The sequence below is a fragment of the Phodopus roborovskii genome, unplaced genomic scaffold (assembly GCF_943737965.1).
Source record: "Phodopus roborovskii unplaced genomic scaffold, PHOROB, whole genome shotgun sequence".
NCBI lineage: Eukaryota > Metazoa > Chordata > Mammalia > Rodentia > Cricetidae > Phodopus > Phodopus roborovskii.
In genome coordinates this window covers 544,661-567,868 of record NW_026126618.1, presented here as the reverse complement: position 1 = coordinate 567,868, position 23,208 = coordinate 544,661, and the positions used below count along the sequence as shown (strand labels likewise).

The 23,208-nt window shown below is 45.2% G+C and overlaps 1 protein-coding gene across 1 annotated transcript in view; it reads left to right on the top strand.

The window, feature by feature from the left end:
* Dram1 (DNA damage regulated autophagy modulator 1) overlaps positions 1 to 22,848 on the top strand; it is a 33,763-nt gene extending 10,915 nt beyond the window's left edge. Inside the window, exons 2-7 of the mRNA XM_051206353.1 lie at positions 1,066 to 1,133; positions 3,757 to 3,899; positions 8,853 to 9,030; positions 16,842 to 16,900; positions 20,281 to 20,373; positions 20,915 to 22,848. Coding sequence (XP_051062310.1) covers positions 1,066 to 1,133; positions 3,757 to 3,899; positions 8,853 to 9,030; positions 16,842 to 16,900; positions 20,281 to 20,373; positions 20,915 to 20,959 — 586 coding nt within the window. The 3' untranslated portion in view covers positions 20,960 to 22,848. The remainder of the gene's footprint in view (positions 1 to 1,065; positions 1,134 to 3,756; positions 3,900 to 8,852; positions 9,031 to 16,841; positions 16,901 to 20,280; positions 20,374 to 20,914) is intronic.
* Positions 22,849 to 23,208: the final 360 nt, after the last annotated feature.

Below are 23,208 nucleotides of genomic sequence, written 5' to 3'. Positions count from 1 at the left end.
GAGGACAGCTATGAATAAGGTCCCTTCCTGTGTGGTTTCCATATAGTACTCAGTAGTGATCAATAACATTGCTCAGCTTTTTGTTATTATACACAAATCCAACCATTATAGAGTGTGTATACGTACTTAATATCTCTACCATGGAATTTTCGAGCATATTGTTCAGTTACTTGTATTTTCAAAATAGTCTCATTCAATTCTTCTTATTGAGCTTACCCAGGTGGGGTTGTTTGAGAAACAGTCATGCTGTTTATTTTAAACATTGTCTAGCTTTTATCTCTGTGTGTGTCTTAGTTAAGGTTTCTATTACCGTGAAAAGGCACCATGACCATGACAACTCTTATAAAGGAAAACATGCTTACAGTTCAGAGGTTTAGTCCATCCCAGTGAAGAGGTAGCTGAGTGTCCTTCATCTTGGCTTCCAGGCAGCAGGAAGTGGTCATCTCAATGGGTGTGGCTTGAGTATATGTGACTTTAAAAGCCCACCTCCTCAGCGGTACACTTCCTCCCACAAGACCACACCCACTCCAACCTGTTAATAGTGCCATTCCCTTTGGAGGTTTTTTTTTTTTTTTTCAAACTGCTACAGTGTGTATAGTGTCTTCATGTATGGTGTGAGTTTGTGTGTATGGGCAGGTGCAGATATGAGTGCTTTTGTCTGTGTGTGTGTGTGTGTCCGTGTACTCTTCGTCTGCTTCTCAAGACAAGATCTCTCACTGATTCATCTAGGCTGGCTGGAGAGCCAGAGAGTTCCTCAGGATTGCACTTGTGAGATTCCATATCTAGATTTTCCATGTAGGTTCTGGGAATTGAATTCAAGACCCCTTTACTGACAGAGCTATCTCCCTATCCCTAAATGTCACCTTTTTTTTTTGTAGAAAAACAAATTTTAGGTTTTTTCAGAGCCCAAACAAAATACTTTAGGACAACTTCAGCTGGTGCTGTTGAAATTCAGTGTCTGAACACCTAGGAAAATCAGTATGAGATGGAACAGTTATCTGTCTGAGGGTTGGAATTGAAATTCCTTTTTAAATAATTCAGAAATTGTATTTTGTTCCTTCTCAGTGACACAGGAACCACACCTCCAGAAAGTGGTATTTTTGGATTCATGATAAACTTCTCTGCATTTCTTGGTAAGTACACGATTGTTATAAATGAGAAATGTAGAGTCTTATATGAAATAGAATGTTATTTATAGTTTGTGTACATTACAAACAAGCACAACTTTTGTAACTAGCATGTTGCACTACTTTGAAACACTAAAGCATATAAAAGAAAATCCAAAATTATGTGTAGCCTCATTGTAGAACTATACTTTATCTGGTAACAGAATTTGCAAGAGGTGGCTTTAAATCCCAAATTTCTGACATGGAGTTAAGATTTTTATTTTATGTAAAATTTATTTTTATTTGTGTGTGTGCATGTGCATGCACGCACATACATAGGCATGCATATGTCAGTGATTAATTTTCAGTACTTGTATGTGTACACAAACATGTATGTGTCAGTGCCCTTAGGGGAGAGGAAGTCAGATTCCATAGAGTTACAAGCATTTTTGTTTTTTGACAAGACCTTCTATGGTAAGTTACAAGTATTTGTAAGCCACTCAGTGTGGGTGCTGGGGTCTGAACTCCATTCCTCATGACAGAACAACAAAAATTTTTAACCGGTGATTCATTTCTCTATACTCCCATACTTGGGAGGCAGAGGCCAGCCTGATCTACAGAGTTAGTTCCAGGACAGCCAGGGCTACACAGAGAAACCCTGTCTTCACTGCTTCCCCCCCCCCCAAATCAATCCACAATCCACCACCACCAACAACAAAAACTGATTTGTAGCCAAGGCGCAGTGCATAAGGCAATGTTTTAAAATGTGTTCTGAGGGCAGCTTACCCAGAACCATATGGGTTAGAAGCATGTTCTGGAGCTACATAAGATCCACTCAGTCAAGAACTGTAATGGGACTCAGGAAATACATGGTATAAAAAACCACACGGAGCCAGGCTGTAGATCAGTGACAGAACACTTGCTTGGCATGTGGGCAGAGCTGGGTGTGTTCCATAAATCCAAAGCAAAACAGTTAGGGCACTTGGATGCTTTCTCCAGATTGGGAACCGCTGACTTGGGAGGAGAAACAGATAAAACCAGAGTAGTTTGTATCAGTCTCAGGTACAACTACTTTTTTCTTTTCCATTCCTCAGAAGCCAGGCAGAAATACATTATGGGATGCAATCTTGTCATGAGCCAATTAATGTCAGATGTGGAGTCCTCCATTCTCTTTTTATTCTCCGCCCAGTGGAGCCACCAGGGCCCATTGTGTAACCAACACCCTCTCTACCCCATAGAGGAGGCCAGAAGGACTTCTGGGAACCCTTCTGAAGGAATGGGCAGCTTTAGAATTTGTGCAATAAGTTTCACTTATTCACCCATTTGTAGGCTTTTCCAGCTGGGTTTGGAGGAGAGAACGGGGAGGAGAAAGAGAGGACCAGTTGGTTCCGATGCCTTTTTATGCATCTCTGCTGAGCCCGACCTGGGCAAATGGACACTTGTTTGACTATAATTAATGGTAGGTTCAGGGTTTAGACACAATGCATGACATGAATATATTCAATTTTGAAATTAGGATATGTGTTTAGTTTTAGCTTTTCCCCTTCTAGATGAAGTCTTGCTATATAACCAGGCCCACTAACATTTGTTGTGTAGGCCAGAGGTTGCACAGAACTTAGGATTCTTCCTCAGCCTTCTAGAGGCTGGGAGTAAAGCCATGTGCCACCACTCCTTGCTAGCCTGCTTTTTATCTACTTAGTTTTTACTTTTAAAAATTTTCAGATAAGGTCTCCTCTAGGTTTCCAAGTGTGGCCTTAACTGTGTAAACACACACACAGTCTACCTCATACAGCGAGGGCCACACATTTCACACACTTTGCAACCAGACCAGAAGAAAAAAGTTAATATTAGCAGTAGACAGAAGACTGACGTGCAGAACACGTCCAAGCCACTACAACTTGAACCCAAGGGGAAAATATGAAGGCAACATGGTCATGTGATTCTCAGAAGGCATACAAAAAGCCAAAATGTAATTTTCAAAAGGCAGAAACTGTTACCTCTCACTAATGAGGAAATACCAATTAAAGTTTTCTGTTTTCACTCCTTAGATGGCTGCTTATTGTAAAAGGTTATGTATGTAGTTTCTCTCTCTCTCTCACACACACACACAAAATAAGTGTGTGTATGTATGTACGTATATAATTAACCTTAGGATACTGCTCTGAAAATGTGCCCCAAACTTACAAATCAGAAATGTTAATGGAGTATTGTTTGTAGTTGGAAACCCAGGGGGCAAAGGAGAAACCCATCCATAATGGAAGGGTGAAATAAAGACAGGATCTCACACACTGAAAAGGACAGTGTAGGTTATTTAGCAGTGACTTGGAAGAATCTTCATGGTACATTATTAAGCCAGAAAAGCAAGTTGTAGAATAATGCATGGAGTGCAATGCCCTTTACATGTAAATAGCCAAGATGGAGTGTGTGCACTGCATGGGACAGAGAACAGGAACAGCAAACTTACAATCAGGACTTTTTTCTTTCTGGGAATCTGGGAGTCAGGCCCAAGGCCTCACGATACACTCCCAGCCATAATTAAGCAAGTATATAATATATACATATTTAAATAGAAGACTCACACCTGTTCTTACTTTTCATTAAAAGAACCGGGGGTTAACATTCACCAGACTGTACTCTTTTTGTTTTTCAGGTGCAGCTACGATGTATACGAGATATAAAATAGTGGAAAAGCAAAACGAGACCTGCTATTTTGGCACCCCCGTCTTTAACTTGGTGTCCTTGGTTCTTGGATTGGTGGGATGTATCGGAATGGGCATTGTAGCTAATTTTCAGGTATGGCCTGAGTGTTTTGGGGTGGTTGATGATGAAAGAGTCCAGGTGTGAGTAGACAAGCAAGAAGTCAAGAAACCAGCTTGTGCTGGGGCAGCCGTGAGATGGCCAATGAATTAGGATTGTGTCCATTGATTTTTAACGTGGTTGTCAGTCTTGCCTGGGCGTTGGGAGAGAAGGGGTTTATACGTGGAAGATAATGAGTGTGTGCCCCTCAAACGGTGCTACAGGCTCAGCGCCTTGTTTGCTCATTGTTTAAGACAGTTCTTTACCATCAGTATGACCCAGCTTGGCCTGGGACTTGTGGCAGTCATTTTAAACACACACTCTCTCTCTCTCTCTCTCTCTCTCTCTCTCTCTCTCTCTCTCTCTCTCTCTCTCACCCTTGGAACTGCTAACGCTTAGTTCTTCTGCCCCAACCTTCTGCACTCAGGGATTGCACTCAGGGATTGAGACATGGACTGCCATGTCTTCCCAGTTCATATCCTCGTAGTCTGAAGCAAGAGCTACTTTAGCTTTGCAAACGATTTTCCTCGTAGTAAATGTTTATGATTCTGCTGTTGGATCCTATCCATCTGGTATTCAAAGACAATCACCTGGCCCCTCCCTTTTGTAGATGAAGATTCGGTTTGTGGGGGTGAAATCATTTGTGCAGGTTTATTCAGTAAATTACTTTGCAGATTCAAATACGGCCCTGTCCCAGTAGCTTTACTTTCACTAATCTGAAGGCTCTTGGTTGCCCCGGCCAGCGGGGTCAGTTGTCGGGGACCCTGAGGGAGGGAGGGAGGGAGAATGAAGAGACAAGAGATTCGAGAGATGGAGACAAGACAGTATTCTGCTCAAATCTCCTTCAATGAATAGAATAACAGGGTTTAAGCGGTGGAGAAATGAGGGAATGGGCCAATGAGAGGGTGTGAGGGAGGCAGAACGTCCTTCCAAGCAGGATGCAGGAGTCCTGCTATACGATAAGCCTGCAGCTGGGACTCTTTCAGGGTCAGGCTGCATCATAGGAGAATGGAAAATTACCGGTATGTTAGTTTCTAAGAGAGTAGTAGGAAGGAAGGCTGTTAAGATGGTAATGTTGCTCTGGGGTTTCCCATACTTGCTCACAATCTTTTCCAAGGTAGCATTTGGTTTGTCTATGGAGAAGCTATTTAATATCTTAGAGAAATCTGTGGACTTCATGTTCACACTTCTGATAGTACCCAGCTCGTGGATGCTGTTGCAAGGATTGGATCAGATAATCAGTGAATAACCAACAGTCTGCACTTAGTGGCTGTCATCGTAATAGCCATGCACTCCACTCCTTGTGTCCCTGTGAGAGCAGGCAGGGTTACCACAGGAAGCCTTGCGTTGTGCCCAGGAGAACCTCTAACCTTCTCCCCACTGGCAATGACCTTGTATGATGCTTGTTTTTTACAAAAAGATGGCGGGCTTCACTCTAGCTGGCTGATCGAGCACATGTCATACACTGGAATCAGCACATACCTCCTACGCCACCTGCTGTCCATACATTCTCTAATGTCTTCCTGTAAGTAAGGAGTGGATGGTCCGAGTGGCCTCAGCCTGACATGAGCCTCAAAGGCTCACTATCTCCACACTCACTAAGGGACACGCCCTCTCTTAGCATTGGCGGGGAGGGGTGGGGTGGGGGGAGGAGCTTAGAGTGATGAGCATCATCGAGGTGTGACTACAAGGGAGGGACACATTTTATCATATCACTTTCTCCTCTGAATAACACCCTAAGCTGTAAGTGCCACTTTTAAAATCAGAAAGGACAGGCTTTATGAGGAAAATGTAGATGTTTAGAGAATGGATTTTTTAAAAAAACGCTCCTTTAAGGCTTTCTTGAACCTTACAAACATCCAGACACAGGATCTTCACGACTTCCGTGGGAGTCAACTGTTTGCCTTGTCCGAGCTCTCCAGGTTTTCATCCGGCTTCCTCGTGTGAGGTCCGGTGGTTCGTTTTAGCATGCTATAAGCCCTGAACCCGAAGAATCCCAGGTTTGAGGCCAGGAGAGGGGCAGGTGCAGCTAGTTTGATCATTTAAATCCACCTGATGAGACGTTCGAAGCTCGATTTCCCAACTGGGTGGGCACGCTGCCCACCTTGCATCTGCCTTATTTATTTCTGTTAGTGCTTCGTTTTCTTTTCCGAGTCCTCTCCTTTGAATGGTAATGTGAGATATCGTGTTAAGTAAAATGAGCCAGGGGCTGCGGAGATTGCTCCGTCCACTGACAAAGTGCCTGCTGTGTAAGCTGGAGGACCTGAGTTAGTCCCTGAGTCCTCATAGCTCAGTTCTGGTGGCACCTGTCGGGGGAGGCAGAGAGAGGCCTGTAGGTCCCTGGGGCTCCCTGGCGGGGCAGCTTAGCCTAATTGGTGAGTTACAGGTCCAGGAGGGACCCTGTCCAAACAAGGAGGTTGGCTCCTTAAGAACGACACTGCTTTCCGAGTGAGCACACACGTATTTGCATCCATATGAACAGTGCCCCACACAAAATGAAACAAAAACAAAAACAAAATAGATGCAAAAAAGACAAATGTTGTACGCTCTCCCTCACAGGTAGAATCTAAATCTGAAGCAAGGAAACACTTTCCTTTTATTTTTATAAACAATTTTTTTATGTTTATTTTATGGGATGAATAGGTGACTGAAGTTTGGGCACTGGTGGCTCATGCCTTTAATCCCAGCACTTGGGAGGCAGAGGCAGGCAAATCTTGGTGAGTTCGAGACCAGTGTAGTCTACGGAGTGAGTTCCAGGACAGCTAGGGCTATACAGAGAAACCCTGTCTCAGAAAATCAAAAATCAAAAAAAAAAAAAAAAAAAAAAAAAAAAAGGTGGCTGGTTCTAGGACGGGGTGTGTGTGTGGGGCAGGCCTGTGTATTATAAGTTAAAACTAATTTTTTAAAACTGAGATGTTCATTATGGCAGAAACAAACAAAAACAAGTTTTAACCCCCTTAGTGCCTTGAAACTTGCAGAAGTTTCCAAAGAACACACCAAATTTCCATCATATCTGACCTAAGACCCCACCCCCTCCCCTTCTAAAAGACAGGGATGTGGCTCAGTTCACAGAATACTTGCTTGCTTGGCTTGCAAGAAGGCCTGGTTTAGTCCTCAACTCCTTCTAATTCTGGGTATGGTACAAGTCTGCCTATTGCATTTAGGAGGTAGAGACGGGGAGATACAAAATTCAAGATCAACTATAGAGAGAGTTTGAGGCCAGCCTGGGCTACATGAAGTTCTGAGAGAGAGAGGGAAGGAGGGAGGGAGGGAGGGAGGGAGAGAGAGAGGTAGAGAGAGAGAGAGAGAGAGAGAGAGGAGAGACTGATTTTTGAGATGAGGGCTCACTATGTAGCCCAGGCTGGCCATGGGCTCTTAATCCTCCTTCCTTGGCTTTCTGAGTTGCAGTGATAATGGGTGCATACCACCATAACTAGTTTTACGACCTCTTTAGTGATGTTCCTTTGGGAAGAAGACACATTAGAGACGCAGACACAGCAGGGTCTGGAGTCTTTTGATCTGATCATGGCAGGGCAGACATTCCCAGGGAGCCCATGAAGCTTGCAGACTTAGCTCCAAAGGATTTGTCAGGGTGGCCAGGGCAGAGGAAGGAAATGTCCCCATAGCGGGAGGAGGAGAAAATGTATTCAAACTCAGGCTTCCCATTAGTGTGGAAAGCACCGGAATTCTGGTTACTCCTGAAAGTGAGTCATTAATTAGCAGATGATGTTTTGGTTTCTGTTTTGCTCTCTCCCTCAATAAAAGGGATTTCTCTTAATTCTTTTACGATATCTTTTAAAACTATGGTAAGATACACATTATGTGTAAAAATTTCATCTTAAACACTTTTCTCGGTATCATTCAGCGATTATTTTCCTGAATTCTGTAAGTACCCACACATTTAAAGGGCCACACACATTTAAAGGGCCACACACATTTTAAAGCATAGAATGCCCTCGCTTACTTTCCATGTGTAACTCCATTAGATATCCTACTTACAGAAAATAATGCCAGGTATTGTAGAATATGGATACAATTGTGTAGGTACTCACAGTGATGCTCCAGCCTCCGTCTCCTGAGTGATGGCATTACAGGCTTGAGCTACCTCACCTGGCTTCTAAATGCATTGATTTTTCCTCCCCTAGACAGGGTTTCTTTGTGTAGCCTGGCTGTCCGGGAACTCACACTGTAGACCAGGCTGGCCTTGAACTCACAGAGATCTGCCAGCCTCCTGAGAGCTGGGATTAAAGGGAAGCTCCAATTATCTTAAAGCCACGGTCTCACAGTGAGGTTAGGACTTTTGATTTAGAAGTGCCAGGCTCTAAAGCCCACCCCACGGACCTCCAGGGTGGATGCTGTCTTTTTCTTTACTCATAGTTAATCTCCACAGTTACTGGAGCAAGCAGCTTCAGCCGCAGGTATTAATCAGCAGCAGAAAGCTTTGCTCCATACTGATACTCAGATAGGCACCTACCTCCCTGACTACTGATGATGTGCAATGGTTCTCACCTGTGAGACCCAACCCCTTGGGGCGGGATGGTCAAATATCAGATAGCTTACATATCAGACATTTACATTAGAATTCATAACAGCAGCAAAACTAGTCACAGAGTAGCAACAAAAATGTTTTTTATTTGTTTGTTTGGTCTTGTATTTCAGGCTTTGGAGCCTGTCCTTGAACTTACTCTGTAGTCCAGGCTGGCCTCAAACTCAAAAAGATCCACCTGCCTCTGCCTCCTAAGTGCTGGTATTAAAGGTGTGCGCCACTAACACCTGGTAGCAACGACAATAATTTTATGATTAGTTTTATGGTTAGGGGAACGGCTTGAAAAGGGTCTCAGCATTAGGAAGGTTGAGAACCACTGACTTGGAGACTCCCAGAGTGAGTGAGTGAGTGCTGGCTTCAGGCGACTCTCCCATGGAGTAAGAACCCATCTGTGATCTCTGCAGGAGTTAGCTGTGCCTGTTGTCCACGATGGTGGCGCCCTTCTGGCCTTTGTCTGTGGTGTGGTTTACACGCTCCTGCAATCGATCATCTCCTACAAATCATGTCCCCAGTGGAACAGCCTCACCACATGCCATATCCGGATGGCCATCTCTGCCGTTTCCTGCGCAGCTGTGGTCCCCAGTATCCTTTCCATATGTCAATTGGGAAATTATGGCAAGGAAAAAGACTGTCCTACCTCGGGCCATAGCAGTAGCTAGAGGGTATTTCAGCAGGGAATGGGACTCACTTGTGGGTAAGTGGAAGTCTACAGCAGGGAGCAGCTTGAGGTTCTTGGGTAGAAGAGGACTCAGGAAACACGAGGTAGTTAAACTTCCTTGAAAGGATTCTTGTACAGGACACTCAGGGCAACCAGACAGCTGTGGACGACTTTCTGTTGTCACACCAACTGTGAGGAGACGGTTGTCAGGCTCAGTGTCGCCGCCGTGGAACCTGATGCAAACAACTTATAGGGGAGGCTTTACTTTGGGTTCACTGTTTTTGAGACTCCATGGTTTCTTGGACTGGTGTGCTCAGACAACATCATGGCAATTGGAGCATGTGGGGGCAGAATTTCTTCATTATGAACAGGAAAGAGAAGGCAAGGGATGGATGGGAGGAAGGGGAGAAGGCCAAGAAAGGCAGGGACAGGAAGAGGAGGTGGGGGAAGGGGTCAGGGACATGACTCCCTCAGCCCTGGCCCAAGGATCGACCCCAGTGATCTGCTTCAGATAGGTCCTACCTCTTAAAGTTTCTAGAATCTTCCCCAGTGTGCCACTTTCTGGAATCCAGTCCCGGGCTGACACAGAATCTTTGGGGGTAGGGATGGAGATTCTCTATATCTAACTGTCTTACTTTTCAGTTGCAGTGAAAAGACACCATGACCCAGGCAACTCACAGAGGGGGAGTTTATTTGGGGCTTATAGCGTTAGAGGGTTGGAGACGGTGGCTATCATGGTATGGGGGCCATGGTGGCAGACAGACATTCATGACACTGGAGCAGTAGCTGAGAACTCATGTTTTGCTTCACTGTCACAAGGCAGAGGAAGGTAACTGGGAGTGGCCAGGGCTTTGGAAATTTCACTCCTACCCCCAGTGGCACACCTCTAAGACCACACCTCTGAATCCTTCCCAAACAGTTCCACACTGAGACCCCCCACCCTTAAAATATATGAGCCCTTGGGGGCCAGTTTTACTCAAACCACCACACTAACCTTAACCAGGATCTCATGAAACTGGGTTTATATTCTAAACTTATTCCAGTTAAATCGAAGGGTTAGGTTCCAGACTACAGTTCAGCTAAGAGAAGAATCTTCGTCCCTCTACGCCCAGGCCTAAAGCACTAAAAAGGCAAGGAAAATATACCAAGTGTCCTTACTCTGCAGAGGGCCAAACAGGAGATCAGTGTACACAATGCAGAAGTGTTAGGTTCAGACAGACTTTGGGAGAAAGGAGTGAGTGGGAATAGAAAAAAAGAAGCAAGGACACTCCGGCCTGTTGACTTCTCCTTCCCACGGGTCGGTTTCACAAGCCATATGAAAATATTTAATTTTTTGAAGTGCTGGGTTAAAGACATCAAATATTGACATTGTATTTAAGGAAACAGCTTTGCGACATCCCGAGAGTCTGGACTCAGAGCCTGCTGGAGACATCACAGTTTGACTAACTCAAATTTCCTTTTAAACCGCTATCACTTCATTTTCTAACTCAGCCATAAAAATAAAGGAAATGAGTAACCACGCTTATATATTCTGATCTCAAGGCAATGAAAGCCGGGCATGGAGGAGCATGTCCGTAGTCTAGAGTCTAGCACACTGGACAGGCAAAGGCAGAAAGGTTAGCCTGGGCTAAGAGACTGGTGTCTTAAGAAATGCTCTTTCCCTCCTTGTCCAGCCTTGACCACGTCTTAGTGTAGCCTGCTCTTTTCTGAAGGGAGGGGAGGGGGAGTAGGTCTGGGGGAGAGGAGAGGGATGGGGGGGAGTGGAGGGAGGGGAAACCGGTCAGGATGTACCGTATCAAAGATCTGTTTCCAAAAATCGCCCCTCCCTCCCTCTCCCTCCCTCCCTCCCTCCCTCCCTCCCTCTCTCTCTCTCTCTCTCTCTCTCTCTCTCTCTCTCTCTAAGGTGCATGGTTTTGTTTTGTGCATTTGTTTGAGACAGGGTCTTGCTGATGGCCAGTAGCCGACCGGTTCAACCAGTTTCAGCCTGCCCTGATGGGATTACAGCTGTGTGTGATTACACTGGGCTCCCTCCCTCCCTTCCTTCCTTCTTCCTTTTTTTCCTATCTTCCTTTTTTCCTTTCTTCATGAAGTATTTAAACCAAGAAAATAAAAGTAATATGGTATTTCAAGGGTGTTAACTTCTCCATCATTTGATCTTATGTCAGATTGCAGAAACAAACAAACAAACAAACAAAAAACCAGGCACTATTTTGTAAACAATGTCCCGGTCTATCGTGGTCAAGCTCCTTGATACATCATGTCCTTTGAGTTCTGTGTTTCTCTCCTGAAATAGAAGTGACATCAGGTAGCCTAAGTGCAATTTTGCTTTTGTTTTTATTATGTTTTGAGATAGCGTTTCAATCTGTAGTCCAGGCTAGCCACGATCACCCATCCCCTCCACACCTACTCAGCCTCCTGAGTGTGGAGATTACACGAATATGCCATCTAACTGGGTTCCTCTTCCTAGTCCTAGAAGTAGCTTTATAGACCAGGCTGGCCTTGAACTCACTGCGATCCACCTGCCTCTGCCTCCCCAGTGCTATGATTAAAAGCATCCACCACCAATGCCCAGCCTTGGAAAAATTTTTAATTAGTAGAATTTTCAATCAAGGAGGAACTGAGCCCCGGCACTGAGAAATGTACTAACATACTGTAGCCTTTGCCCTGAAGACAACTCCTTCCCTAATATCCGTGTCCTGTTTGTGGTTTGAAGACGTTCATACTTCCTCTATGAATTCATTTCCTTAAATCTTTAGCTTGTGCTGACTATAAAAATGTGTAAGTAAGTGGCGTCTGTAGTGTCCTTCATAAACAGTTTCGTATGCAGAAAACAGTTCTTTGCTTCCAACTCCTAGAGGCAAATCACTCGATACTCAAACCAGAGGACCAGGGACATCTTGGCCTCCATTTCCCATCGGAGCATTTCCATGTTCTGTTCTCATGTTCAGAGGGTTCAAATTCCTAGCCAAGCCAGAGCTCAGAGACCCACACAGAAGCAGCTAAGTGCAAGCAACAAGCTCTCCTGAATGGATTTCAACAAACTTCCTCCTGAAGATGTCTGTGACCTCCAGCTCTTTGGTGGTGGCAATGCTTTTTGGGAAGATGGTAAAGGCTCCTTAGAATGTCTGTCCATGTTTCTCCTTGGTATTTCTTTCAACAAACCAGCCTCACAGAAGCTGGGGTGGGAGGGGGGTGCACGCCTTTAATCCCAGCACTCAGGAGGCAGAGGCAGGTGGATCTCTGTGAGTTTGAGGTCAGTTTGATCTACAGAGAGAGTTCCAGGACAGGCTCCAAAGCTACAGAGAGAAACCCTGCCTCAAATAACAAAAGCAAACAAACAAAACAACAACAACAACAAAAAACAAAACTGCCCCACTGACTCTGGAAGAAACTGAGCCAGAGTGAGGCCAGTCCTTCCCATTTTCCTTTCTTTCTTGTTTGTTTCTCTGCACAGCCCTGGCTGTCTGGGAACTCACTCTCTAGACCAGGCTGGCTTGGAACTCAGAAATCCCCCTGCCTCTGCCTCCCTGGTGCTGGAACTAAAGTCATGAGCCACCACGCCCAGCTGTGGGACCCATTATTTCATACCAGGTTTCTTCATTTCTCCTGATTATTGGCTCAAATTGCCTCAGCTTCTAAAGCTTCCAAAAACTTCATAGGATCCAGGTGTGATGGTAATGGTCCAAACCTGACTCAGAAAGAGAGGAGGGGGAGAGGAAGAAAGAAAGGGAAAGAAGAGAGAGAGGTAAGAAGGGAAAAGAAGAAAAGGACAAAGAGAGAAAGGCTGGGCCGAGGTGGCACATGCCTGTATTTCCAGCACTCGATCTCCATGAGTTCAAGACCAGTCTGGTCTATGGAGTGAGTTCCAGGACAGCCAGAGGTACATAGTGAGACCATCTCATAAATAAGTAAATAAATAAATAAGCCAGCAAGCAAACAAGAAAGGGAGAGAGAGGAATGGCGAAGAAAGGAAGAGAAAAAGAACCTTGGAGGGGTTCTTGAGACATGTGGCCGGAGACTTCTGGGCTCTCCAGTCTCATTGTGACATTCCCCTCCAGGCATGGTGGCTTCCTGTTCTCTGCTTCTCCTGTGCTCATCCCCAGGGCTGTTCTAGAGCTGGGCTACTGATTCACCACAGGAATTGTGACTTTCTGCATACTTGAAATGTGGCTGGCCCAGACGGAGATCTTTCACAGATATATATACTCATGAGCAAAAGGGAGTGGGGTTTAGATGACATCATTAGTTCATGAGCAAAAGGGAGAGGAGTTTAGACGACATCATTAGTTCCCTGTCCTTATCTTGATTTTTTGGTGGGTGGTTGGTGTTTTGTTGTTGTTTTTCTTTCTTTCTTTTTTTTGGGGGGGGTCAGGGGTGAGAGGACTTAAACTCATTATTCAGGCCTGGCTGGCTTCAAACTTGTGACTTCTCTAATCTGAGCCTCCCAAGTGTTGGGATTACTGGCACGGGATTCTATTCCAGCTCACACTAATAACTACAGAATTGCAGGTTAAAATGACATCATCACCAATATTTTTATTTTTTTTTAAATTTTGTGTGTGTGTGTGTGTGTGTGTGTGTGTGTGCAGGTTGCCCACAGCTGTCAGAAGAGCCATCAAGTGCTCTGGAACTGTGGGTTACAGGCAGCTCTAGGCTGCCCAGGGTGTGTGCTAGGCACCTAACTCATGTCCTCTGGAGGAACAGCACACACCCTTAACAGCGGGCCCCTTGTCTATCACCATAGGTAGGTAGCACAGAATATATGCTAATATCAAATAATATATCAGTCTTACTGTAGTGACAGTATTTAAGTATGTTGGGCTAAATTAGTTACATTATTAAAATTAATTGCATTTATTTCTTTTATTATTATCATCAGCATTACTATTTATTACTATTATTTGGCTTTTTGAGACAGGGTTTCTGTAACAGTCGTGACTGTTCTGGAACTTGCTATATAGACCAAGCAGCTCTTAAACTCAGAGATCCGCCCGCCTCTGTCTCCCAAGTCCTGGGATTAAAGGTGTGCACCGCCACAGCCCGGCTACTAGCAAATGTATACTTAGAGATTATAGTTCTGTGGGGCGGGGCTGCTACAGAGAGGCTTTTAACATTCATAACTCAGACGAAACCGAACTCTGTGATATCTTCCCTGGTACCCCAAATGCCAGGGCATACTGAATTAATTTTTTTTTTTTTCATCTGAGCCGTGCTGTTCTCCACTCTTCTCTGTAGCTGCCATGCTTTCTGGACTTTCTGAGTGCTGAGACTAAGTCTGTTAACTGAACTCTGCAGCGCTCCCAGACAGCGCGGTGCCTAGTGCCCCGAAGCGGGAAGGGAAAAGGGAGTGGATGAGAGAGTCGGTCATTAGATGATTAAGGAGCGTCTCTGCTCTCGCTGCTTTTATTCTGAGAAGTAGGGAACGGTTGAGCTTTGCAGAATACAAAGGGGAGGGACCTTTCTTGGACTCGTGACTCTGAACTGGAGAGGCCATGGCTTTGGCTCAGCACTTTGGGTTGGGTTCCTGTAGTTTTCTATTTCTAGAGCTTTCTATTTCCCCAGAGCTTTTTTCCCCCTTATCCCCTGCCCTTGCTCATAGCTGGGTTCAGGGAAGGCAGCAGCCTCTGTGGCTGCATCGTTAGGCTGGTCTGCAGGGGACTCCCAAGTCTTACTTTAACAGACTCTTGGCTCTAAAATTTGGGGTCAGAGGAAGGGGCTCCGCTACTTACTATCTAACCACCCATCAAAAGTCTGTTTCTAGAAAGTAGCAGTTTAACTTTGGAAATCAACTTTTTTTTTTTTTTAAAGATTTATTTTTTTATTATGCATACAGTGGTCTGTCTGCATGTATCCCTGTATGCCAGAAGAGGGCACCAGATCTCATTATAGATGGTTGTGAGCCACCATGTGGTTGCTGGGAATTGAACTCAGGACCCCTGGAAGGGCAGGCAGTGATTTTTTACCTCTGAGCCATCTCTCCGGCTATTATTATTATTGTTGTTGTTGTTGTTGTTGTTGTTATTTTATGTGTATGGGTTTTTGGCGTGCACCAGAGCCCCTGGAACTGGGTTATAGTTGCTTATGCATACGGGTTCTGAAATTTGGAACCCGGGTCCTCTGGAAGAGCAGCCAGTGCTCTTAACCACTGAGTCATCTTTCCAGACCCTTGGTAGCTTATTTATGTGTATGGAATGTTCTTTTCATGAAAGCTGTCACCTTGGGAATGACATTTCAGAGGAAATGTATTTTCATTCAGTAGCAGGTGTTTAAAAAAAAAAAAAAAAAAAAACCTGTCTTGGGTCCCATGTCAGACAGTTGGGCTGGCTTTAAGCAGTTTACATATGTGGACTCCTGGAAAGGCTCAGGTTAACAAAATGTAGACACAGATTAAAATTTTACTATACACACCCATCTCAGTCACTGTTCTATTGCTGTGAAGAGACCGGGGTAACTCTTTTTTTTTATAAGTTTTTTTAAAATTTAAATTTGAAACAAGCTTGTTTTACACGTCAATTCCAGTTCCCTCACCCTCCCATCCTCCCCTGTTCCCCCCCACAAACCCCCATCCCATTCCTTTTCTGCTCCCCAGGGAGGGTGAAGCCTTCCATGGAGAGTCTTCAAAGTCTGTCATATCATTTGGAACAGAGCCTAGGCCCTCCCCCATGTGTTTAGGCTGAGGGAGTATCCCTCTATGTGGAATGGGCTCCCAGAGTCCATTTGTACACTAGGGATAAATACTGAGCCATTACCAGAGGTCCGATAGACTGCCCAGTCCTCCTAACAGACACCCACATTCAGGGGGTCTGGATTGGTCCTATACTGGTTTCCCAGCTAGCAGTCTGGGGTCCATGAGCTCCCCCTTGTTCAGGTCAGCTGTCTCTGTGGGATTCTCCAGCCTGGTCTTGACCCCTTTGTTCATCACTCCTCCCCCTCTACAACTGGATTCCAGGAGTTTGGCTCAGTGTTTAGCTGTGGGTGTCTGCTTCTGCTTCCATCAGCTACTAGATGAATGTTCTAGGATGGCATATAAGGTGTTCATCAATCTCATTATCAGGGAAGGGCATTTAAGGTAGCCTCTCCATTATTGCTTAGATTATTGATTAGGGTCATCCTTGTAGGTCTCTGGACATTTCCCTAGTGCCAGATCCATGGCAACTCTTATGAAAGAAGACATTTAGTTGGGGCTGGCTTACAGTTTCAGGGGCTTAGTCCATTATCATCATGGCAGACAGCATCACACAGGGAGACAAGCTGTTGAAGAAGTAGCTAAGAGCTATACCCTGATCATTAGACTGAGAGAGAAAAGCACCTGGCTGGGTGTGAGCTTTTGCCAACCTCAAAGCTTACCCTGAGTGACATACTTCCTCCAACAAGGCCACACCTCCTAATCATTCAAATATATCAAGCCTGTGGGGCCCAAACCACCACAACACCCAAAAACTATTGCGAAGGAATAACTGCATTTCCGTGCTATAATTTGTCGATTTATGTATTTGTGGTACTGGGGACTGAACTCGAGGCCCTAGGCATGCCAGGCAAGTGTTCTGCAGCCAGCCCTATTGTAGCCTAGCTACTGTTGTGATTGAAGGTCCGAGATTACGAGAAGTTCATACAGGTGGTTTGCTTTTAGAATTGTCCTATTTAAGCATTGTGTAATGACTATGTTAATACATTGCCTGAATAGTAAAGGACCTGTTTTCTTCTGCTGTCTCCTTAACCATCTCCTCTTTTGAAGTGATTGCCTGTGCTTCGCTAATTTCTATAACCAAGCTGGAATGGAATCCAAAAGAAAAGGTAAGCACTTACCCTCGGTATAGTTTCTGGTCCTGGGTCTGTGCGACTGTGGCTGGTGAATTCTAGGAAGGGTCACTGAGCTTTCTTAGAAAGGCCCAGGAAGTGTGGAGTGATGTGAAATCAGCTTACTGTGTGTGTGTGTGTTAAAATTAGCTCCAAAAGACAATATGGAGGCAAACTTGCTTCAAGGTGCAATTGGCCGTTATTTGCACTTCATAAATCCAAGGGAGCTGCTGGTCTACAGAGGACAGTGAGCCCTGCAGAGCTGCACAGGGCTGAGGAAGAAAGCTTCGTGGTAGAGACCAGTGTGCATGAGCGTGCACACACACACACACACACACACACAGGTTCACACACACACACACAGGAACGTCATGACAGTTGGGCAATGACAGGAAAGTGAAGTTTGTGGTTGTTTTAGGACTTTTGTTTTCTTTTTTTTTCTGAGACAGGGTTTCTCTGTGTAGTCCTGACACTTCAGTTTTCTTGAAAACCAGGGGTTCTTAATTACCCTGACTCTTGTTTCCAAGGAAATTGGTCAGTTTGGGGTTCCAACTGCTTCCTTAGTATGTGTCAGTTTGTCCAGAACGAGCAATGCTTGGCGGACAGGAGGATGATAGGAAGTACCAGGGGGCTTTCAGGGGACGAGTAGAAGAATGTTTCCAGATAGAAACAGACAGGAAGAGGCCCAGGCCAGTCTAAGAACCAGACTGTGCAGGACCGCCCTCAGACCATTCTCATGAGCTAGTCCCTGCTACCAGCAGGACTCTGTGACGAAGGCTAGGAGGAAGGACAGCTGTGGGAAATCACATCCCCAAGGAAGCCTGGTGAACAGCGCTGTCTTCTCCACGCGCAGTACTTTGAAAGTAAGCAGAACTCTGAGTTGAAGTCCAACACTGTTGTAGAACCGCAGACCACAGAAGCAATAGTCAGTTCTCACCATGGACTAGGGGACAGTATCCTAGGGACCAAGAGAAGGACCCCCCACCTCTAGTTTAACCATGGCAGGTGTAGTTGAACAGTCTGAGAAGGGAGGGTCCTCTAGATGTTTTTCAGAAAGCAGTTTCAGTAAAAGGTTGGGTTAGGAGCTGTAGGTAAAAGGTGAAAGGCAGGCGCAGTGATGGGAGAGGAGATTCGGGCATGCAGTGGAAGCCGTCAGGGCAGCTACCCTACCGGACGATGCTGAAGAAGAGAACATCCAGCTAGGGAGTGGAAAAGTGTGGGGAGGTCCTCGGCAGGAGGAAAGGAACACAAGGCTTCTCCAGTACTTTAATCCTTGTCCACTAGGTGGCAGTGTCTCACCACAAATGAAATGCAATCGAGGGCTCAGCGGGGCTCAACAAGGCTTACCTGCAGGCCCCTGAAAATCTATTAGCTCTGGCCATTTCCTGTCTGTAAGTGTGAAAAGGAGGAAGGCTGAGTGGGTGGCTCATGTTTGCCATCCCAGGACTCTGAAAACCGAGGCAAGAAGGAGCATGCATTTAGGACCAGCGTAAAAAAAGAGTTTTCTCTTTCCTTTACCACCCAGATACTGCCTTCTTCCAGTATCAATAGCTGCAGTGAGAACCTTTAACCAGCTGTCTGGATAGAGTAACAGTTAGGCACTGCCCTGAACTTCCGTGTAGTAGATTAAGATCTTTCTCTGCATAGTGCCGCATACTTGGTGGGAAGGATGAGAATTATAATTGTCATTCAGGTAGCTTAGCCTGCATTTACATATAAACTGGAGAAACAACTCTGTTTCTCTCAGTATCAGACTGTCTTACCACTTTTCTTTTTACAATTTTGTTTAACGAGCATGCGTGCACAGACACACACACACACACACACACACACACACACACACACACAGAGAGAGAGAGAGAGAGAGAGAGCAGAGAACCACTCTCTAAAATTGGCTCTGTACTTCCATCATGTGAGCTCCAAAGACCGGACTCAGGTCATTAGGCTTGGCCACTGTGCCTTTTACCCAGTGAGCCATCTGCCCGTCTTCCTGACTACTTACATTTTTAAAATAAATATTTACATGTGTGTGTGTGTTGCCTTCACGTATGTATGTGCAGCATGAGCATGCCTGGTGCTCCCCCTTGGAGGCAGAAAAGGCTTGGGATCCCCTGCAGCTGCAGTTACAGACAGTTGTGAGCCACCCTGTGGGTGCTGGGAACAAACCCCGGTCCTCTGCAAGAGCAGCCAGTGCTCTTAACTGCCGAACCATCTCTCCAAACCCCTGTCCTCTACTTTTGTAAGCCACCTTCATTGTTTAAGGCTGACCTAGGGTACACTTGGACTCTTCCTGCTGGCACCAAACATTAGTGACCACTATTCTCTGTCCCTAATCAGCCTGGCCAGCATCTCCTCAGTTGTGACCTTGGGTGGGAACCATGCATGGATGTGAACATCTGTAGAGATGTCTACCACAGTTTGACACACATCCGTTAAACCTCTGTGAATGAGAAGGTCAAAGAAAAGAGCTCTTGTCCTAGAACTGACACGTTTACCTGAAATCACAGACCTCAAAGTAAGTGGCTACAGAGTTGGCATGTAAGTTGATCAGAGTGCAGATTAGGGTAAAAAAACAAGAATGTGGAATTTAAGAGTGCTTTCAAGTGAATTTACTTGCAACAGAAAGAAGTACAGATGATCACACACAGAGAGCTGTGGGAGAGGAGACATGTACCTACACACTGGGAGAAACATGGGAAAGGAGACATATATACTCACACACATACACAGACATGGGAAAGAAGAAATTCATACACAGAGACCCAGAAGTGGAGGGGCTCATGGGGGAGGAAGTGAGAGATGCTCACACATGCACATGTGAAGGACCTTCTACTTGTGAAACAGCGCTGGTATATTATTTTCCCATTTTGTCATGGGATGGCTGTGTCTTGCTGGCATTTGCCCCTGCAGCTGCATTTGCCTGGTTGTGCTGAGCAGAACTGTGTGCAGAATTAACAAGTACAGGAACAGAGAGACATGCCTAGAGGGATGCTGGGCTCTGCTGCCCTTGTCTGCATGCACACACTAATTCTCGGGCTGTCCCTGGGAGTGCCCACAAGACGCTTCCGTGGGCAACCGAATCAAGTCCAGCTCTTTCTTTACTGGGGTCCAAATGTGCGTTGAGGTCTCAGCTATTCTGTGGTCCTTGATCTACCTTATTTTGAAGTTATGTACACTGAGTCTTCAAACAGAAAGTGAGAACTTTGGGCAGGTTTGCATTCCCACCAGCCCTGACCTCTCCCTGCAAGGCATCTGGCCTTTCCTCAAGGTTACAGTTTGTGTCCAGTGGGCAGCTTTTTCCTCTCCGGTTTTGACAATATCGTATTTCAGATGATTGCCTTTTAGGCTAAACTCTGTTTCTTTGTTGCTGCTGCTAGGATTATGTGTATCACGTAGTGAGCGCTATCTGTGAATGGACCGTGGCCTTTGGTTTTATTTTCTATTTCCTAACATTCATCCAAGATTTCCAGGTAAGGATCTATCAGTTCAAATCTTATATGAATCTGTGATGATCAGGACTACTAAAAACTTAGAAAAGTTCTTGCATTTTTGGGGAGACATTCTCTTTTACTCTTATAATGTATGTGTGTATTGGAGTGGGGGGAGGGCCTTGTGTTCCCAAAGAGGGACACATTAGGCACATCTCTAACGGTACTTACATGAAACTTTCATGATAATCTGCTATTCAATGCTCAAAGTCCTGGCTGGGTTCAGGTAAATCTCACTAGTCCCAAAGCCCTGAAAATATGACTGTGTAAAAACTTTATGTTGGTGAAAATATTCCCAAGACCAAGAGAAGACAAGACCTTAGCATATTTGACCCCAGGGAGACTCACCTCCTAGAACAAGTGAGTAATTGGATAAGTGATGTGCAAAGCCAAGAGACTTCTCCAGGACCCATTTCAGCCATGTCATGATAGTGGGGTCAAGCTGTTAGGGCATATCCGAGGATGCCACCGCTAATGCCGGAATTGTTTTACTGGTTGATACCCTTGCTCTTCCTCTCTGTAGAGTGTCACCCTAAGGATATCCACAGAAATCAATGATGACTTTTGAAAGAGCAGGAACCCTGTCTCACTCAGTGAACGTCACAGGCAGCTTCTGCAAGTGGCACCCAGGACGGATGGACTTGCATGTCACCCTGACCAGGACGCACCTGTGACGCATCCGGAACTTGAACTTCATTAAGAATTTCTAGTAGTTGTTCTTTTTACAAAGGTATGTTTTTCTAGAGAATGCTTAGCATCAACGACACTTTAACAATACTTTTATATTTTCTCTTTATATGAACAAATTTATATGCAGAAAAGACTAGACATGGCAGAAAATGGGGATATTTTTGTATAGATTATTTAGACTTTTATGTATGGATGACTTATGAAAATACACTAAGTGAAACAATGTTAAGTTTAGTACATTTATTTTTTTTAAGAAAAAAAAAAGAAGCCAAATCAGGGGAATATTCACTTGAAATTTCATTTTTTAAAACACAATGACCTGCATATATTTTCATCTTGAGCACTTATATAATGTAATTCATAGTGATTGTATACCCTAATGGTAAAGATTCAGTAAAGATTAATACTAAAGCACTTTGATTTTTAGTGCATGAAACAAAAATGTTTTAAAGTTAAGGCTTCAAAAGCCATTTGCTGTGCACATTAACCAGCAGAGGTAGAAGGACCCCAGTTTGAAAACCCAGTCTCCCACAGAAGCTGCTATTAACTGGGGGCCCTAGGAACTAATTCCTGGTAGGATGGGCTCCGCATGGCAGCTTAGAAATGACAAACTTCCCGGGGACATGGCATTAGGAGTGAGACTTCTTAGTTTGCCTGTCAGCCCATCAGAGGCCGGGAGGCAGGAGATGGGCTAGGAACCCGGGGACAGGCTGCTGTGTGTTGCGCCTTTCAATGCCTGTGGCCACTGTTAGTGACATCACAGGGCAGGTGTCGTTCAGGCCCACAGACCCCACCTCTTCACCCAGTTCACAACCGACAGAAGAAACCCCAGCTGTTGTAGAGGGAGAAGTGTCCTTGGAGGTGCTGATGATCCCAAGTCCCTTGTCTAAGTCTGGACAAGTGGAGCTGCCTTGAGGGCACATGCCGGGGGCAGAACAGCCCATTGGGACAGCCTTGGTGCTGGGACACCTGGGGACAGAGGGACACCTGGATGGGTGAGGTTCAGCAGACACTTCTGCCATGACACCCTGCATCTTCTCAAGTGTCGAATGGTGGAAACTGGCAACCATTTCTGAGTCTACTGTAATATAATATAATGCCACTTTGGTCACTGGAAAAGACAGTGACCTTTTCTGATTCTGAAGAGAAAGGGGAGCCGGCACCTTTCCTGTGGAAACTGTGGTTGACTGAATCTGTGCCTGCTCTTTGCTTTGGGCAGGAATATTGTTGGAACACCCTAGAAATGCAGGTGGCTTCTCTGCATTTCTACTGGAGACTGGGCGCTCCCTCCTTTAGGGCAGAACAGGTGCCTTTACCTAGAGTTCAACACCGTGCCTTCTGGTACACAGTGGGTGCTTAATAAATAAATACGCATTGAATGTATGCACGTATCAATAATTGAACAAATCAAATAATGACGGGATGTCTGAGGAGCTGGCTAGGGGGTTTACTTACTCTGGTTATTTTGATGTCAACAGCTAATCCATGCTGCCTAGTAATGTTGTCCATTTTGCTTTGTGTACCACGCATGTTTAGTTGTTTGGGCCTCATGACTGTGACAACTCTCTTCTGGACAGATACCACAGAAATTGTTACATGGGCTAGACCTGTCTTGGCAAACCGAAAAGGCCCCAAATCACCCCATTCTGCAGATTCCATGCAACTTCTAACGTTATCCCCATTTTGGTATTATTTTTAATTTCTACAAATGTGTATTTCCTTGGACTGCATGCCCGAGAAGGTAAAATAAAATATTACTTTATTTTAGTAATTTGTCTTTGTTATAAAATGTCACCAGGGTGCTCTTATCTGGGCTGGTTCCAGATGTTTGTTATAAGGGTGTGGCATGGCCTGGGGACATGACTCCATGGCTCAAAACTGCACCAGTACGGAGACCCGAGTTCGAGTCCCTAGCACCCACGTGAGAGCTGACGTGGCTATGGACCCTGTAGCCCCAGTGCTTGGAGGGGTCCGGAGACAGGAGGATGGCTGTGGCTGGCTGACCAGACAGCCAAGTTGAAAAGCCGAGTGCTTTGAGTCCACAAGAGGTCCTGTCACTAGGGAATAAGACAGAGTAAGAGAGAACGACACCTGGTATCCTCGGCCCTTTGCATGTACACACGTGTG